Source organism: Oncorhynchus tshawytscha, linkage group LG26 (genome assembly GCF_018296145.1).
Source record: "Oncorhynchus tshawytscha isolate Ot180627B linkage group LG26, Otsh_v2.0, whole genome shotgun sequence".
Lineage (NCBI taxonomy): Eukaryota > Metazoa > Chordata > Actinopteri > Salmoniformes > Salmonidae > Oncorhynchus > Oncorhynchus tshawytscha.
In genome coordinates, this window is record NC_056454.1 from 42,144,387 (window position 1) to 42,164,709 (window position 20,323).

Genomic DNA, 20,323 nt, shown 5'->3' on the forward strand with positions numbered 1-20,323 from the left:
CGCCAAAGAAATTAGGAAATAAAAATGGAACACCATCTTTAGAGACTGTAGACTCACACACATTTGGACACCCGAAGGTCATGTCTAGAGAGAGGTGTGTATATACAGTACACATAACCAAATACTATGAATCTACCCATGATGTTTAGACGTCAGAGTACTCACATTGCCTGTCATCTTATCCAGCTCGCTCATAGCCTCCTGTATAGCAGCTTCTAGGTTGTTATTCCGTTTTCCTCCACTGTAAGAAAGACAACATTTGTATTACTGTATCTGATAAAAACTACAGGAACAGATTTTATATATCTATATATTTTTATTTATTTAACTAGGCAAATTCCTATTTACAATGACGGCCTAGGAACAGTGCCTGTTCAGGGGCAGAACAGATTTTTACCTTGTCAGCTCGGGGATTCGATCTAGCAACCTTTTGGTTACTGGCCCAATGCTCTAACCACTAGGCTACCTGCCACCCCCTAGTTCTATTTCTATCGATCTTTATCCAGTCAAACTTTCGGACGCACCTCAACATTCAAGAGTTATTTGTACTATTTTCTACATCAAAAGTATGAAATTAAACAAATAAAAAAATTAAACAAATATAAATATATTTGAGATTCTTCTTCTTCACCTTTGCCTTGATGACAGCTTTGCATTCTTTCAACCAGCTTCAAGAGGTAGTCACCTGAAATGCTTTAACAACAGTCTTGAAGGAGTTCCCAAATATGCTGAGCACTTGTTGGCAGCTTTTCCTTCACTCGGCTGTCAAACTCATCCCAAACCATCTCAATTGGGTTGAGGTCAGGTGATTGTGGAGGCCAGGTCATCTGATGCAGCACTCCATTCCTCTCCTTCTTGGCCAAATAGCTCTTACACAGCCTGGAGGGGTATTTTGGGTCATTGTCCTGTTGAAAAACAAATGATAGTGGGACTAAGCGGCAAACCAGATGGGATGGCAGATCGCTGCAGAATGTTGTGGTAGACATGCTGGTTAAGTGTGCCTTTTAATTCTAAATAAACCACTGACAGTGTCAACAGCAAAGCACCACCACACCTCCATGCTTCACAGTAGGAACCACACATGCAGAGATCATCCGTTCACCTACTCTGCATCTTACAAAGACACACACGGTGGTTGGAAACAAAAATAAAAATGTGGACTAATCAGACCAAAGGACAGATTTCCACCGGTCTAATGTCCATTGCTCATGTTTCTTGTCCCAAGCAAGTCTCTTCTTATTGGTGTCCTTTTGTAGTGGTTGCTTTGCAGCAATTCGACTACGAAGGCCTGATTCACGCAGTCTCCTCTGAACAGTCAATGATGAGATGTGTCTGTTACGTGAACACTTAGGTGCAATCTGAGGTGCAGTTAATTGCAGATTTCTGAGGCTGGTAACTTTAATGAACGTATCCTCTGCAGCAGAGGTAATTCTGGGTCTTCCTTTCCTGTGGCGGTCCTCATGAGAGACAGTTTCATCATAGCGTTTGATGGTTTTTGTGACTGCACTTGAAGAAACGTTCAAAGTTCTTCAAATTTTCCAGATTGACTGACCTTCACGTCTTAAAGTAATGATGGACTGTTGTTTCTCTTTGCTTATTTGAGCTGTTCTTGCCATAATATGGACTTGGTCTTTTACCAAATAGGGCCATCTTCTGTATACCACCCCTACCTTGTCACATCATAACTGATAGGCTCAAACGCATTAAGGAGGAAAGAAATTCCACAAATTAACTTAAGCCACACCTGTTAATTCATATGCATTCCAGGTGACTACCTCATGAAGCTGGTTGAGAGAATGCCAAGAGTATGCAAAGCTGTCAACAAGGCAAAGGGTGGCTACTTTGAAGAACCTCAAATATAAAATATATTTTGATTTGTTTAACACTTTTTTGGTTACAACATGGTTCCATGTGTGTTATTTCATAGTTTAAGTCGTCACTATTATTCTACAATGTAGAAAATAGTAAAAAATAAAGAAAAACACTTGAATAAGTTGCTGTGTCCACTTTTGACTGGTACTGTATATATTGTTTATGAAATATACTCCAGTCTGAACTTAAACAATTAAAACCAGGTAGAAAGTGTGTAGAAATAAGAATACACGTGTATATATATATTTTTTAAATGATCTAACCTCTGGACATATTTTCTTAAATCACAGTATTTTCAATATTTATTAGCAGCGCTATTTAGCGGATTTGGTTGATTTTGTGGTCTCAAACTAGTGAGCTTGACATTCTTCATCAAGAATATGGGAAATTGCAATTATTGATAATGAAAAGGTGTGACTGTTGTTCTCATTATGTAAATTGGTGCATTTACTATCAACAATGCATTAAACCTAGTTGTCCAGATTTTGGGCATTTTGGCTAAACAAATAATAGCAATGTGAATATTGGGGTGTGACAGACAACCTGGTTCAATTTGCGTCCAGAGACTAAACCAGTTGAGAACCACTGATTAGGGTAAGTAACTTACTTTCTAGTTATTTTGTTTGCTTTGTGTAGGGTCTCCAGATCCTCTGTTAGTGTCCTCTGGAAATTGTCTGACTCTACCTGAGGGCAAGTAGAAAAAAACATTACCAAAACACTGACCGGGAGAATTAAACCAAAAACTTGAACAAAGGATCATCTGCATGAGAGTGTTAAGGCAACCAAGTGAAACCAAAAGAACATTACCCTGTTCTCAGGACAGGAGTTCTAAATGAGTTTCCAGAATGACTTGTGTCTAAGCAATGACTTCATTTAACACTCAATAAATCACAACAATTCAACTTCAATAAAGCCTCATTCTCTTATGACTAACTGGCAAGCTTCTTTAATTAAACACACGACAGAGAATTCAACAGTTTTCTAATTAAAAAAAGAGGCAGCATTTTCTCCTACCCTTCCAAACTGCTTTCAATTTCTGTTTTACTCAACACAAGGGGGTCAGATTTATTCAAATAGCTGTCCACACACAGGCCTATAAAAAGGATGGGTGTGGCATATTCATCCACCATTGCATATTATATGGAAGGTCAAACTAGGCAAGAAACCAAACTGAAATAACACCTAGTCCAAATGTTAGCCTTAATTAACGCATCACATTAAAAAATATAAAAGCAGATTCCCCAAATCCCAAATTGAAGAGCCTGGACAGTAGTTTTGAAAATAATAATAATAATAATAATAATAATAATAATAATAGGCACAATAGGCTGTAAATAAATTCAAGCAATGGATGTCGACAGAAGTGAAAATGGCTAATTCTTTGGCATCTCTGAGGCCGTTGGCAGTGCCACAGAGCAGAAAGAGTTTTTGAATGCAGAACACCTGAGTTGTTCTCTTTCCCTGCCATGCTCCTTGTGAAGAATATAATATCCTTCAGGGACATGCCATGCCTAATGTCTGCACATTTTAAAACTCCTCTCTTATACAAAGCATTATCAAAAGGTATGGTGCACAACAGTAGTAGCAGCAAAAGTGTAATGTAAAATTGTGTTGAAACTAAGGGTGGAATTGTGGCGGAGACCTCCACTTCCTTATGTGCTGTAGTCATGTGACCAATCATAATCACACAACACTGACAATACAATAATCTCACTTTGCCCTGTATGCTGTTCACCATCCCAAGGGAGTACATGTGCCCCTCGCTCCCCATCTTGCCTGGCCATGGAGGGAAGCCTTTGCCCTGGCCCCAGAGCAGCTCTCCCGGGTAGTGGGTCTGAGTTCTTGGCCTGTGGTGGAGCTGGAGCCCCTCACTGGAGGAGGGCGAGTCCCCAGGCCTCAGGTCCTCCTCGCCGCTCAGGCTCCCGTTCAGGTGCCCATTGTAATACCTGTTGTAGCAGTGCCCGTTGAGTTGGCCGTCGAGTTGGCTGTTCAGATGTCCGTTGAAGAGGCTGGAGTCCTTGGTGAAGTGGCCCTCTGGTGGGGACAGGCTGGGGTGTCTGGGTCTTCCCGAGGTGTGATCCCTACCGTTGCCGTTCATATGGGCATACATACCACTGGGGACTTGCAGTGGTGTTTGATCCTGGGGGCCTAAGTGGGCCTGACCTTTGGGCCTTTCTGGGTAGGTGCCGTTTCTGCCCTGGGCTAAGGAAAGCAGTTGGAGGGGCTCGTCATCATGCCACAGACCAGCCTGCTCCTTGGCCGCCACCTCTCCGTCCCATTGTCTTCTCTGGGCTCCACGTCGAGGCGAATGGAATCTTGTAGGAGATTCCATGGCAACGGGGGAGAAGATGTTGTTCCGTTCAGGGGTCTTCTTGCGGGGCCGGCCCACCTTGGGATGGTGTCGGTGCTCCGGCACTGGCTCCCGATATGAGCGGAGGGGGCCGGTGTGGATGACAGAGTTGACCGCATGGGAGAGGTCAACAGGCTCGCAGACAACAGTAGCAGCGAAGGAACTGCTACCACCCGCTGATGTAATGACATTAGACGTGCTCTTGCTGGCCATGCCCATCGCTTCCCTGTGGATAGGATCAATAACTTCTCCCCCACCACTGTGAAGGCCCTGAGGAGACTGGTATTCTCGATGACTCTCCTGGAGGCAAGGGGCACTGGGTTGGGACATGGACATAATCCCCGGTTGACTCATCATAGCTCTGTTGGGCTGTGGAATCCTCTCAGGCAAACCCCCCTGTAACAAAAAGAGAGGGAGAAGGGCTGTTATGTTGACAGTAATCAACAATAATCATCCTTAAAAATACAACACTAATCCAAATACACAGAAAGTAAGAGAAAATAAGGCTGAAACAGACCAGGAACACATCAGCCTGAACACATCAGCCTGACCTGGAATCTCTGAAGGAGGCTGTTCATGGGGTTGGAGGCAGCACCACCAGGGAGAGGGGCAACAGGATGGGAGCCCTGGCTCTGGAACCTGTGGAGCTGCTGGCTCTGTATGGAGTGACGACCCAGACCCTGAACAAGCTGTTGCTGTGTATTGGCTTGGCTGCTCCTGATGAGAGACTGGAGACTCTCCTCTTGGGCCTGCCTCAGCTCACAGCTCAGAGAACTACTGACCTCAACTGTACAGGGAGGGAGAGAGAGAGAGAGAGAGGTGTGAGAGATTACAAAGAAACAGAAGAGGGGTGAGAAAGTTGGGAGAATGAGGAGTGAAGTGAGGGATTAGGTGTGTAGAGGGAGATCTGATCATGAGTGAAGTGAGGAAGGGAGAGTCTAGGGAGATCTGATCATGAGGTCAACACCGCTCCAAGCTAACTGAGGCTTTTCCAAGATAAGCAAACACTGAAGTCTTGAAACTTGGCAAACTACAGACAACAACTGGAGACCTAACAAACGGACTCTGTGACGATCACAAAAAGCAGGGGATTCTCTGAGAGGAAGTAGTGAAGGGGGGGGGGTCACTTGGGAATAGCACAATTACTCCAAATAAGCCAATTACCTGTGGTAATTGGAAGAGGATGTGTTGAGATACAAAGAGACAGTAAAAGAGAGTAGTGTGGTCGTAAAAACAAGCCCAAAATGTACTCCCATTTACTTCCCTTGATTTTTTGAGGACTTGATTGAACAAATACGAAAGAAAAAGGAAACCGACAAGACAAGTGAGAAAAGAAAACAATGTTGTTGAGATGAAAACCAAAGGGGTCAACTGGGGTTCATTTGTGCTTTTCCTGACTACACACTGACTTCAGACCAAATATAGGTGTTTTAGATAAGATGGCCACTGACTCTTAAATCAATCAGGATAAAAAATTTGAACGTAAACTTCTAGAACTCGAGCCATATGCCTAGATGGATATCCATACATTACCTCAAAACTGTCAGCAAGGGTATGGTGTAGAACAGGAGAAGTAGTCAACAATAGCAGTCAGTGACAACATTAGGAGTCTATTGCTATTGAAATAAAAAGGTTCATTTAACAAAAACAGATGACAAACCTCAACAAAGTAGCCAGTAGCCACCATGATCCGCTAACTTTGACGGTTTCGGAGGACATTTGCTGAATCCACAGAGCTTGGACAGGAAGTGAATGTGATCATATGTGTGGAGCTCCTGTATCGAAACAGAAATGCATCCATGTTTATGGATGTGTGGCACATCTCTCACTGTAAGGGCATTGGCTTGTCCAGGTGAAAGTGCTCCCTACTCTCTGGCAGATAGCTAGTGACTAGACACTACTATGAAAGTGTATAAAATACAAGATTCCACCTACTGTAATTAGCTTACGCTAAAAGGGTTCATCGGTCTAGATACATTCGACTCCTGATAATTGCACATCAAAAGGAAATGCAATTTCCCTTCAAGGGGAGTGCTTCTCACTAGTCCCAATTCAAATTCTTAATTTTCCTCGTGCCACCACCTGCTATCTGCATTCACAACAATCCTTAAGCTGTTGCATACATCAGGAGTGGACTGTACGTCATTTAAATCAGACTAGGGCTAAGAGAATGTGTCAAGACTAAATGCCATAACTAAGCTTCACTTTACTACGTATCACTTCAGAATAAAATGACAGAGACAATAAGTATATGGTGGCAGAGCTGGTATCCTACTCATCGACCCAACTACCTACAACCATTAAGATTAGAGCTGGGGTGATAAACCAAAAATGATCCGACACCGACCATACCGATCACTTATCGCAGACATTTTTGCTGATATCATTCATTGCAATAAGTAACCTATACTAGAGAAATGTGAAGATTGAAATGAAGTAAGTTCTCTAACATAGGTGATTGTTAAAGAGACAATGGATGGCTACAACCCTCAAACTAGTAGTAGTTTAAAGAATAATAATAATAATAATAATAATAATAATAGTGTTGGTTCACATTGTTATAAACATATCCTTTGGTTTATCATTATGGCATCAACTCAGGCAATCTATAACCATATGGATTTTTGTCCATATCGCCCAGCTCTAATTAAGATCAAATCCCAATCTCAGTAATTCAGATTAAATATTACATTACTTGTTTACTAGAACCACTGTTCTCATTTTCCATGACCCTCTCGCCCATCCTTCGCTCTCTAAGAGCAGGACTGTAGGTTACTAGAGGCTAGCTCCAGGACACAGACATTAGCCAAGAGGACGCACACAGCCGTCTGATACACGAACCAGTGACGCGTGGCTAGTGGCGCTTCTTGGGCTCTCAGTCACAGACTGTCACCCGTAGCAATGCAGAGGCCTGGCTGCAGACCACAGAGGACATAGCAAGGAAGTGCATTCCACAACACTGAGGTCTCTCCACTCACTGTCTAAAGGCTGATTACAATGACACAGATAGAAAGTAGGCCTATTGTTTACAGTAGAACAACTTCTAGCATAATACTTGATCATCTAACTTGGTGAGTCATTGTTATTTGGTCTTCTATCATTTCATACAATGAGAAACACACTTGATCATAATAGCCAAGATGGGAGAGTTGGGTTTCAGGTCAAAGCATTGCTGAAAAGATGACTTAGTTGAGCTGAAAATGGGTTAAAGAAATTAGAGCCAAAACAAACAAAAAAAAGCACAAACAATAAGGCCTGATATGAGAAATACAAGTTGAAAAACATCAGAAATGTTTTATCTGCCTGCTTGTACAAAATGTTTGCCTTTAAAAGAGGTCTTGCACAGGCTTAAAATACTTCACTTTTATTTGGCTGTGCAGCAGAAAATGTTTTGCAGTCAGCTCAATGTTGAAAGCTTCTAAAAGAGCACAAGTGACAAAGACGTCAACAAAATGAGATTGAACTGAATGAAAAGGACAAAGAGTTATGTAAAGAAATAATACAAAATAGTCTTTTTTTTTGTGATCATTGTAATAAAGTAGGCTAATTAATGTACACTACGTTAAAAAAGTTTGGGGTCACTTAGAAATGTCCCTGTTTTTTTGTAAATTAAAATAACATCAAATTGATCATAAACACAGGGTAGACATTATTAATGTTGTAAATTACTACTGTAGCTGGAAACGGCAGATTTTTAATGGAATATCTTCAAAGGTATAGAGGCCCATTATCAGCAACCATCACTCCTGTGTTCCAAAGGCACGTTGTGTTTTAGCTAACCCAAGTTTATCATTTTAAAAAGGCTAACTGATCATTAGAAAACCCTTTTGCAATTATGTCATCACAGCTAAAAACTGTTGTCCTGATTAAATAAGCAATAAAACTGGCGTTCTTTAGACTAGTTGAGTATCTGGTGTATCAGCATTTGTGGGTTCGATAACAGGCTCAAAATGGCTAGAAACAAAGACCTTTCTTCTGAAACTCTATTCTTGTTCTGAGAAATGAAGGCTATTCCCATGCGAGAAATTGCCAAGAACCTGAAGATCTCGTACAATGATGTGTACGACTCTCTTCACAGAACAGCGCAAACAGGCTCTAACCAGAATAGAAAGAGGAGTGGGAGGCCCCAGTGCACAACTGAGCAGAAGGACAAGTACATTAGTGTCTAGTTTGAGAAACAGACGCCTCACAAGCCTTCAACTGGCAGCTTCATTAAATAGTACCCGCAAAACACCAATCTGCTGTTTCCAGCTACAATAGTCATTTACAACATTAACAATGTCTACATTGTATTTCTGATCAATTTGATGTTATTTTAATGGACAAAAAACATGCTTTTCTTTCAAAAACAAGGACATTTCTAAGTGACCCCAAACTTTTGAACGGTAGTGTATATCCAATTATTTGTAACACTACAACAAAAACTATACCAGTTCTCCATAAGGGCGCACAATAAATTACTGCCCTTCGCTTAACCACAAAAACGTGTAGGTAGAGACTATTGACTTGATTTTATGATTCTATGATTTTGCTACACACTTAGGATATGAGGACAAAAAAAGTCAACAAAATCAAGAAACAGCTGCTTACCTGACTTAGAGAGGGCTTGGACACTGCCATTGGACATCATGGGAGGCAATCCTGCCCTGCCTCTGAAGTGGGGGTTGCATTGCACCTGGGATGGTTTCTGATAATGTCCAAACTGCTGCTGCTGGTGAGAGTTTGGGTTGTCCTGCATTGACCCCATGGCTGCATGTTGTCTACCACCGTAACCCAGCACCCCAACGTTCCCAGCTAAGGCGGGATCCTGCATTACGTTCATTGGCCCGTTAAACTGCTCCGTGTTTAGACCTTGGCCTGAAATCTGACCTTCGTTGTTCATGTTCTGGAAGAAAGGGACCAACGTTCTGCCCTGGAGCTGAGGCCCCCGCAAGCTCTGCTGTAAAGCTGACATATGAGGCAAAGCTTCCTCCAAGAAGGGAGATTTGCTGGATCGGGCTGGGCTGTGGCCCACGTGGCTTGGCCCATTATGGGCACTCTGGTGGCTCATGGACTGGAGTAGCTGGGCCATGGAGGTGTTTGGGGGCAGGCTACCCTGCTGAAACATTCTCCTCAAAGGCTCTGGAAAGCTAGCCGAACTTGATCCTGAGCCACCCATTGGATGTTTGAGCACGTCGAAAGCCCTGTCATTGTTGACGCCACCACCGCTGACATCATTGGACAGTTTCCGCTTGCGATTCGCCTCTCTCTGCTGAGCCATACCCATAAGTTTGTCTCTTAATGCTGCTCTTCCGGTTTGAACCTCGCTCGCCAATGGCCCAGGATTAGGTAGATATCGCTGGTTTAAAGTGCTGTGTCCATCTAGGTTCCCACCTCTGCCTCCACCAACCAGTCCTGGGTGTCCCAAACCGCTGCCACTGTGAGCCTCTGTGCCTGCAGCCGCTGCGCTGTCGGGATGTTTGTTTTGATTCACTAGCTGTGCTTTGGCTGCGGCTGACAGAAGACTGCTGGCTGGGAAGGAAGCAGGATTCTGCTGATCTAGCATCTTGTTAAGGGGCATTCCCACCGAGTGATTCCTTTGAAGGACACTATCAGAACCAGGAGCTGGAGGGCACATGGAGTTGGAATGCCTGCTTAGACTACTTTTCATCCCCCCTGGCAGGTAATTGGGGTTATCGTTCAAGTGATGGAGTTTGTCCATCTTATATGAACTTGGCGGCATTGCAGGTCGAGGGGACCCCAAGGAGGCCCGAGGGGACCGGGGAAGTGGCTTTGAACCCCCACAAGGAACCTGGAGCCCCGTGGGGTGAACGAAGCTCCCATGTTCAGAAGATCCGGAGGAGCAACGTGAACGGTGGGGTGACTCCTCCATCCTGGCAAGGACAGGCCCAGCCATATGTACCGGGGACACAATAGGCGAGGACGAGACCGATGAAGGGGTAGGGTGGTGCTGGACCCTCTGGCCATGCCCAACATGTCCAGACTTCCCAGTTGGTAAAGGCAGGTTGCTAGGCAAAGGGACACTGGTAGGGGGGATGTTTACATTCATTGGTGGTACCTGAGAATGGGCATTTGACACTAAGGGACCCTGACTTGGAGCCTTGCTTGGAATGGGGTCCAGGATACCAAGAGGGTCCATCTCAGAGGAGGGAGGGAGCTGAGACAGGGACAAGTGCGACTGTGGGTGTGGATGGCATGCAGGCTGGAGCTTATGTTGAAAGTTGTTGTGGGGGAAGCTGTAGAAGGGCTTCTGCATATTGGGGCTTTTGGCATTGACAGGTACATTAGTCCTTCCTGCTATGGCACACGAAGGCTGGGTGGCCGAAGGCGAGCCGTGGAGCAGAACACTAGGTGGTGAGAGAGGTGTAAAACGATCACCGTTCATAAGGGCAGAGCCTGGGCTGCAAGCTCCATGAAAACCAAGCATGTTGGGCTCAGGACTCCCCAGAAGTTCAGTCCTTGGGGAGGGAGTCCCATCACCATAATGCTGCGAGCCACATGAGGTGGAGGAGGAGGGGCTGAGCAGGACACTGTGGCGGATACGATAGGGAGACCGTTGTTGGCTACAGCGATCACTTCCCACCAGTCTTGTCCTGCTGTAACCAGAGTACGGATCTCTCTGAGGAGAACCCAGTTCATGGTTATAGTACCGTTGACCAGGTATTGTCATCTTGTTGGGTGGACCATCGTACATATTGTTCTTTATTGCTGGATGACTCATAGGACCCACCGTCACCGAACCTACAAAGCAGAGTAATATTGTTCATATTAGTAATCTCAGTTAGTAGTCATCTTAGTTTTGTCACGTTGATATTACAGATCAAAATTGAGATGATTCTGAGTGACTCACTCAGCATTTTCCATTCTGAACTTGCAACTACACAAACAGTGCTTAATTGACAACAGACACCTTATATTTACAGCAAACAGTTAGATAACAGCAGATAAGCAGACTGAACGTTATGGAAATATAATCTAGCTGATATGTGTATGCATGTTCAGACAGTGTCACATTTTTGCTTCTCTTTTATAACACAAAGCTGACAGGGCACAATGCAGCACAGCAGCTGTAAAAAAAAAAATGCTGCACGGAACAGAGCATTTCTGACAGAGCTGATCTCAATCTGTCATAAAGATATTGTCTTTCATTTTAATTTCTCCATGGCATATGGAAAATTCGGAACAAAACTTGCTGAGAATGCACAGATGCTCACGTCATCATATCTAGTGACACCCCACTGGAGGGTAAAAGCAATTGAATGGCAATCGTCATCATATCTAGTGACACCCCACTGGAGGGTAAAAGCAATTGAATGGCAATCAAATGCTGTAAGATATTGAACTTCATTATCAACCAATAAAGCTATATGAATGTTTGGATTGTTATAATATAAATAATAATAATAACAATAATAACAACCATTTAGCAGATGCTTTTATCCAAAGTGACTTAGACATGCGTGCATACATTTCACGTATTGCTGGCCCCGGAATCAAATCCACTATCGTGGCGTTGCAAGAGTCAACTGAGCTACAGAGGACCAGGGGGCAAGCTTGCCTCTCAAATTGAGAAACAACTTCCACATACCAGTGCCACTACCGTGACTAGCCAGAGCCAGCGAGGGGTGCAGTGACTCCATGTTCCTGTGCAGTGTCGCCGTGGCAATGATCTTCCTCTTGTGGATACACAGCTTGGTGAAATCGGTATCGGCTCGTGCATCCTCAGCCATCCTATGCTTGACCGCCGCCCCGGGGTCAAAGCTGAATATCTGAGGGGGGGGGGGAGATGTTAGCGTGTGTAAGTGGCTACTCCTATAACATATGTGTCACCTCTCTTCTCCAACCCTGGCTACAGTTAGAAGTGTGTTAGTGTTCAGTAGCATGCGCAGTGTGTTTTCCCTTGAACTTTATGACCCAGCTACCAGGAGTGGCCCTATCACACACCCACAAACATCTCCTGGCTGGCTCACCTCGTGAACGGTGAGAGGACACTCCAGGCCACACTTGCAGGTGCCATCAGTCAGCAAGTAGCTCTTCACCTGCTCCAGACAGGCTAACACAGAGCCACTGGGACTGGAAAGTGGAAGAAGAGAAGTTCTGTGACTGACCAACATTAACGGCATACAGTAGCACAACCATACAGTAGCTACATAAAGACAGTCTGCATCAGAAATTGCCCCCTATTCCCTAAAGTGGTTCTGGTCAAAAGTAGTGCACTATACAGGAAATAGGGTACCATATGGGACACATCCATACACATTCAATTATATCAAAATGGCCTGGATAAAGTCAAATCAGGCACAGCAAAAGAAGCAAAGCTCACAAAATATGGGAGGGCCACATTACCATGACAACAGCTCACCTCACAATGACAACAAGAGTGTCATCAGCTTAAAAGGCTTGTTTCCGGAGAAACAAGCATCACACCAAAAAAATATCTTAATGAAAGGGAGTGAAAAGTGGCTGACGCGTGGAGAATTATGGTGCCATAAAACACAGATCCCGACAGCGTTTCACAGTTTTTCAGGGGACACAATTTTCTCTGTATAATACAGTCACTGTTCTCAAACATGCTTCCCCCCAAGGCCATGTAGCCCAGATCTGCCCACCAGAAAGGGCAGATGAAGAGGGAGGGAGGGTGGCAATACTAGAAGGTGTTATCCTCGACTGGCCCTGGTATTGAAACGCTTCTCTTCACTACAGCTCATGGACAGACAATATTGATAATAACCATCATGTCAAAGAAAATTTGGAGTCACGCAATGTGGTGTATAGTCCTACCCACTTAGACTCAGGAAACCACACAGTTTATTAGACTACAGATAGAATAAGTTATTAATAACTTCTTATGGATAGGGGGCAGCATTTTCACGTTTGGATGAAAAGCGTGCCCAGAGTAAACTGCCTCCTACTCAGTCCCAGATGCTAATATATGCATATTATTAGTAGCATTAGAAAACACTCTGACATTTCTAAAACTGTTTGAATGATGTCTGAGTATAAAATAACTCATATGGCAGGCAAAAACCTGAGAAAAAAAATCCAACCAGGACGTGGGAAATCTGAGGTTTGTAGGTTTTCAACTCAGCCCCTATCGAATATACAGTGGAATATGGGTCATCTTGCACTTCCTAAGGCTTCCACTAGATGTCAACAGTTTAGAACATTGTTTCAGGCTTCTACTGTGAAGGGGGGCTGAATGAGAGGTGAATGAGTCAGAGGTCTGCCAGCAGTCTCAGTCTCGTGATGCGTGGTCATGAGAAAGTTACCTCTCGTTCCTTTGCTTTTCTACAGACATAGGAATTCTCCGGTTGGGACATTATTGAACATTTATGATAAGAACATCCTAAAGATTGATTCTATACATCGTTTGATTTGTTTCTACGGCCAGACATTTCCGCTGGACTTGCCCGTGCCTCGCGAGTTTCGATTTGTTTACCAAACGCCCGAACAAAAGGAGGAATTTGGACATAAATGATGGACTTTATGGAACAAATCAAACATTTATTGTGGAACTGGGATTCCTGGTAGTGCATTCTGACAAAGATCAAAGGGACATGAATATTTATAATGACTTATGTTGACTCGAACATGGCAGATATATTCTTGGGTTGTGTATGTCCTCTGAGCGCCATACTCAGATTATTGCATGGTTGGCTTTTTCCGTAAAGGTTTTTTGAAATCTGACACAGCGGTTGCATTAAGGAGAAGTATATCTTTAAATCTGTAAATAACACTTGTATCTTTTATTAATGTTTATTATGAGTATTTCTGTGATTTGATGTGGCCCTGTGCAAATTCACAGGATGTTTTGGAGGCAAAGCCAAATGTAAACTGAGGTTTTTGGATATAAATACGAACTTGATCGAACAAAACATACATGTATTGTGTAACACGTTGTCCCGGGAGTATCATCGGATGAAGAATATCAAAGGTTAGTGATTAATTTAACCAATATTTCTGCTTTTTGTGACTCCTCTCTTTGCTTGGAAAATCGCTGTATGCTTTCTGTGACTAGTTGCTGACCTAACATAATGATATGTTCTGCTTTCGCCGAAAAGCTTTTTTGAAATCGGACACTGTGGTTGGATTAACGAGAATTATATCTTTAAAATGGTGCCTAATACTTGTATGTTTGAGAAAATTGAATGATTAGATTTCTGTTGATTGAATTTGGCAGAACCCCAATCCTAGACAGGTTAAAATTCACTGGGTGGTGAAAGTGCATGGTGATGAGCTTGATGTTGCTTTCCAATAAATATTGGGGGTCTTATTCTGGTGACATGATCAGATGCTTGGCTGCCATTTGACAAATAAAAATATTCTCGCTCTTATCCATCATCTCATCATGTAGACTACTCTACCCACACAGCCTACCCGCACTGTATCATCAAGATGTTGGCTCGAGCGTAGGTGCCCAGACCAGAGCGGTCAGATACAATTAGGGTTGCAAAGGGTCAGAAGCTTCCCTGTACATTTCCAGAATTTTCCCAGATTTTTTCCATGGGAAGTTAAGCCCGGGAATTGGGGAATTTTGCTTAAATTCATTCAAAAAAACTTAACTTATAACAGTGAACCTTTTTTGGGATACACATAAGGCAATTCTAGGTCTTGTGGCATATCTTGGTTAAACTATCCTCATTTAAATGGAATTGCAACCCTCTGCATGCACAGTGCATTCTTCCATCACATGTGCAGTGTACTCTTCCATCACATGTACAGCTGATTCTCAAGATCTTGCACACTAATGAGATGCTATTGAGCTCACACTACTAAACTGTCTGAGCCAAGTTTTGATTACAATACTGGGCGGGGTGAATATATTTTATATGACCAACATGTTTTTTTGTTAACTAGAAAACAGTTGCCTACAGCAAAGTGTGTTTAAATCATGTCTAACTTGTTAACAATTTCTGCTAGTTAGTTACCATGTGAGTTTTAGCTGGCTTGAGCCTGCTAACTGAGGAGTGTTAATTCACCTGTTTCCATATATGTTTCATTTTAAAACATTTATCTTACAAAGAAGTTGTTTAACTGCTTAATTATTTATCTGTACATGGAATTGTATTTGGGTTTTTTGAAATTCATTTTTTTCTAATCTTTACAGAAAAAGCACTATCTGATGTGGAGACATTTCACTGCAGCTAATGTAGAAGGAAAAGCTGTGTACATGTGCAAATACTGTGCCAAATCATATGTGAAGAATGCAACAAAGATGCAGAATAATCTGGCCAAGTGCATAAAGTTCCCTCAGCACTCACAACAAGCAACCTCTGACAAAAGTCCCTCTACTTCTATTCGAGGTGAAAATGATGAATCAGAGACCTCATCGATAGCAACAGTCCATGGTCCTCCTGGAATCAGAAGTTTATATGACTCAATGGAGGAATGTAGTCAGAGAAATGCTGATGAATGTCTTGCTCGAGCTATGTATGCAACTGGTTCACCTCAGATGCTCACAGAGAATGTGTATTGGAAGAGATTTCCGAATGTTCTTCACCCAGCATACAACCCCTCCAACCAGACATGCTTTATCTACTAATTTGCTGGATGCCGAGTTCAGAGTTCAAGTGAAGGTCAAGCAAATCATAGAGAAAGCAGACTATTACAATCATCTCTGATGGGTAGTCGAATGTTCATGGGGAAAGAATAATTAACTACATCTCCACCTGATTTCTACAAGCGCACAAACAAGGGACAACAGGCACACCGGTCTCTACATCGCAGATAAGCTGAAAGCAGCCATTAATGACCTTGGACCACAGAAGGTATTTGCACTGGTGACAGACAATGCTGCAAACATGAAAGTTGCTTGGTCTAAAGTGGAGGAGTCCTATCCACACATCACACCCATTGGCTGTGCTGGTCATGCATTGAATCTGCTCATCAAGGACATCATAGCAGTGAAAAGCAGCAATCTACCTCACCAAGCAAAGTGAGAAGAATAAGAGCACCACATTGAAGCTGCCCAGCAACACCTGTTGGGGTGATGTTGTCATGTTTGACAGACTCCTGGAGGGAAAGGAGTCTATCCAAGAAATGTCCATATCAGTCTTCCGATATGGCCAGTCCCATCAAGATGATCCTCCTGGATAATGTATTTTTGGAGAGAGTGGTAAGCAGCCTGAAAGTCATGAAACCTATAGCAGTAACCATTACACAGATTGAGGGAGACAATGCCATACTGCCTGATGTAGACTCTGCTTGCAGATGTAAGATAAGAAATCAGTACTGCCCTGCCCACTTCACTGTTGCTCTAAGCAGAGGAAACTACAGTTCTGAAATACATCAAAAAGCATGAAGACTTCTGCCTGAAGCCCATACACCTCGCCGCTGCGTACATGTTGGACACCAAGTATACTGGCAAGAGCATCCTGTTTGGTGCAGAGATCAACAAGGCCTATGGTGTCATCACTATCATGTCTCACCACCTTGACCTGGATGAGGGCAAGGTTCTTGGCAGTCTGGCGAAGTACACTTCCAAGCAAGGGCTTTGGGACGGAGATGCAATATGGCAGTCGTGCCAACATATCTCATCAGCCACCTGGTGGAAGGGACTTTGTGGATCCTCAGAGTGCAACTGGTCCTTGTTTGGGAACAAACACACAGCAAAACACGCAACAGTCTGACAAATACAAGGTTTGAAAAATTGGTGGCCATCCGGGCAAATTTGAGGCTTTTTGAGCCTGACAACGAGCCAATCTCAACAAGGTTGGAAAGTGACAGTGAAGATGAGGCCTCAGTCTGATGTTCAAGAGGTGGACATTGAGGACTTCCAGGAAGAATACAAACAAAATTAATTAGCATATTTTCCCACAGAAAGTTTCCACTTCTGAATATTCCCCAAAACATAGATACAATTGCTATTTAATGCAAAAGTTGACACCCCACTTTGGTTCTAAAATCACCATCACCCACTAACTAACTTGTTTCAAGGTCATGCGCACAAGTACAGTGAAATGCCTATCTTGTTAGCTCTACGCCCAACAATACAGTAGTAAACAGGTAAAACAAAAATAATAAAGTAAGTTACATTTACATTTGAGTAATTTAAGCAGACGCTCTTCTACAAAGCGACAGAGTAGTCCGTGCATACATTTTCATACTTTTGTCATACTGGTCCCCTGTGGAAATAGAACCCAAAACACTGCCGTTGGTCAACCAACTGAGCTACACAGGAAAATAAGCAAGCATACTATATACTGGGTTAGTCCATTCCAGTACCATATTCACAATGTGCAGGGATCCTGGAGTGATAGATGTAGATACACTATATATACACAAAACCATGTGGACACCCCTTCAAATCAAATTAATTTATAAAGCCCTTCTTACATCAGCTGATATCTCAAAGTGCTGTACAGAAACCCAGCCTAAAACCCCAAACAGCAAGCAATGCAAGTGTAGAAGCAATAAGTGGATTAGGATATTTCAGCCACACTCTTTGCTGACAAGTGTATACAATCAAGCACACAGCCATGCAATCTCCATAGACAACATTGGCAGTAGAATGGCCTTACTGAAGAGCTCAGTGACTCAACGTGGCACCGTCATAGGATGCCACCTTTCCAACAAGTTAGTTAGTCAAATTTCTGCCCTGCTTGAGGTGCCCCGGTCAACTGTAAGTGCTGTTACTGTGAAGTGGAAACGTCAAGGAGCAACAATGGCTCAGCCATGAAGTGGTAGGCCACACATCCTCACAAAACAAGTGCTTAAGCGCATAGAGCGTAAATACCATCTGTCCTCGGTTGCAACACCCACTACAGAGTTACAAACTGCCCCTGGAAGCAACGTCAGCACAAGAACTGTTTGTCGAGAACTTAATGAAATGGGTTTCCATGGCCGAGCCACCGCGCACAAGCGTAAGATCACCATGCGCAATGCCAAGCGTCGGCTGGAGTGGTGTAAAGATCGCCGTCATTGGACTCTGGATTGATGAATCACCCTTCCCCATCTGGCAGTCCTACGGACTAATCTATATTTGGCGGATGCCAGGAGAGCACTACCTGCCCAAATGCATAGTGCCAAATGTAAAGTTTGGTGGAGGAGGAATAATGGTCTGGGACTGTTTTTCATGGTGCGTTCTAGGCCCCTTAGCTCCAGTGAAATCTTACCGCTACAAGACATTCTAGATGACTCTATACTTCCAACTTTGTGGCAACATTTTGGAGAAGGCCCTTTCCTGTTTCCGCATGACAATGCCCCTGTCCACAAAGCGAGGTCCATACAGAAAGTGTATCTTGAGATTGGTGTGAAAGAACTTGACTGGCCTGCACAGAGCCCTGACCTCAACCCCATAGAACACCTTTGGGATTACATTGTTGGTCCTGACGTCAGAGTGCGCAGCTGAACACTGTATACTGGAAACCACTCAGTTTGTTATTTTAACTAAAACATAACCAATCTTTGTTAAACATAAATACCAAAATAGTTTTTTCATGGATTCTTAAAGTCGTCTTGAAAGAGCCGCGAACCAAGCTAAGCTGCTAACGTTAGCCATCAAGCTAACGAAGTTAGTCCCAGATGAGTTTTTCCAATGGAGACGCGCTCCAGCAGGTGTATCTCACTGATCAAAAGTAAATGAATGGTTCCAGCGCTGTAGGAGCTTTATTCCTCACCAACTTTGTTCTGGGAAAAACTGGATCACTCAGAGTTCCATTGCAGCAAGGATTATAGGCTTGAGGTGACCATCTGATCATTTAATCATCTGCAGGTAGCCAGCCTTTTCAATTGTATATAGAAACTGGGAAATTTGTTTATTCCATGTGGAATGTTGTTTCACACTGCTATGCTTTTCTCCGCCAATGGCTTGACGCCTACCTGGTTTGTGAAATAAAAATAAAAAATAAATGTTGGATGAATCTCTGAAAAAGTAAATTAATGGTTCCAGTCTTGTTGTTTATCATTATCCGACTGGCTGGTGTTGCCCAGAGTTTACCTTTTCTCGCCAATGGCTTCACCGTTTGTGCATGGGAGCTTGTTGTTTATCATTATCCACTGGCTGGGAGCCCAGTTCTCTCACCAGGGGAGCCATCTCTGCCTCTCCTCCCCCATCTGATAGAGTCGAAGGAGCACAGCAAGAGGAGCATGGCAATCGTCACGTCACGAGCCGCGGAAGCCAAAAACATCAACAAAAACATCTACAAAAACGTCTACATTCCCAAAGAGAGGTCCGGAGCGGATACAAATATTGAATTGTTTCGCCGCGCTGTAGCCTGATCTTCCTACACCTTCGTCGCTGGGGGTACCTGTGTCTGCAGCCGCTGTGCCTACTCCTACGATTTAGAAGTCGACGTTGGCAACCTTTCATCCCTACTCTGGATCAAGCGGGGCGTCTCCATCTGTCTGGAGGCCTGCACCATCCTGTGAAAAGTGGGAGTGGGCAGATTTCCTTGTCCTTCTCGCCAGCTGTGATTTTGGGCAGCTCCAAGGTAAGAAATGTGACTGTTCCTCGTGCAAAAACAGTGTCCTATCCCAGAGCTCGAGTAAATGACAATACTAAGCTGCTCCTGAACTTACTACGCCAGGCCATCGATTCTATCGTAGTTTTGGTGGGTTTTAATGACATTATGAAGGGCAGCTCTGAACAGTTGAAACAGGATTTCAAAGAGCTGATTGACTATCTGCTAGACACTAATAAATGACCCATCATATCTGGCCCTGTGGCCTCTCTGAATCATGGCATTGAACGCTTTAGCAGGATTCTTTCTCTTCACAACTGGCTATGTGCAGCTCAATGGGTATAACTTTTGTTGACAATTTCAATACCTTTTGGAAACAAAACACATTTTATAAGGAGGATGGGATCCACCCAAATTATTTGGGTTCCTGAATCCTTTCACAGCATTATAAGGCTGAGTTGAGACAATGACTTCAATGCCCCAGCCCAGTTAATCCCTACCATTGTGTCGCTGAGTCATCATAATGCTTTAGCAAATGTACATTATACCAGGGGAATAGGTAGACAATGTAAGTAACCTGATTTATGTCCCCCTAACTGCCCTGAATGACTCTGCTGATCCTACCGCTATTGTATGCAGCAATCACGTGTCTATGAATCAGATTTATGCTGTTAGAAATGAGCCGGTGTGCCCTAGTTGG

The 20,323-nt window shown here is 43.5% G+C and overlaps 1 protein-coding gene across 4 annotated transcripts in view; it reads right to left on the minus strand.

The window, feature by feature from the left end:
• The window catches only part of LOC112225622 (methyl-CpG-binding domain protein 5), a 43,903-nt gene that overhangs the window by 2,804 nt on the left and 20,776 nt on the right, over positions 1-20,323 (minus strand). The window contains exons 3-9 of one of the 4 annotated variants that reach the window (XR_002949618.2): positions 12,193-12,295; positions 11,811-11,991; positions 8,813-10,963; positions 4,774-5,009; positions 3,649-4,618; positions 2,480-2,556; positions 166-241 (exon numbers count right to left, since the gene is read on the minus strand). Coding sequence is in view for 2 of the 4 variants with exons in the window: in XM_024389732.2 (XP_024245500.1) it covers positions 166-241; positions 2,480-2,556; positions 3,587-4,618; positions 4,774-5,009; positions 8,813-10,963; positions 11,811-11,991; positions 12,193-12,295 (3,856 nt within the window). In the remaining 2 variants the exon portion in view is untranslated. Of the gene's footprint in view, positions 1-165; positions 242-2,479; positions 4,619-4,773; positions 5,010-8,812; positions 10,964-11,810; positions 11,992-12,192; positions 12,296-20,323 lie in introns of those variants that run through there. The other 3 variants (XM_024389732.2, XR_002949617.2, XM_024389733.2) reach the window with 3 other exon arrangements.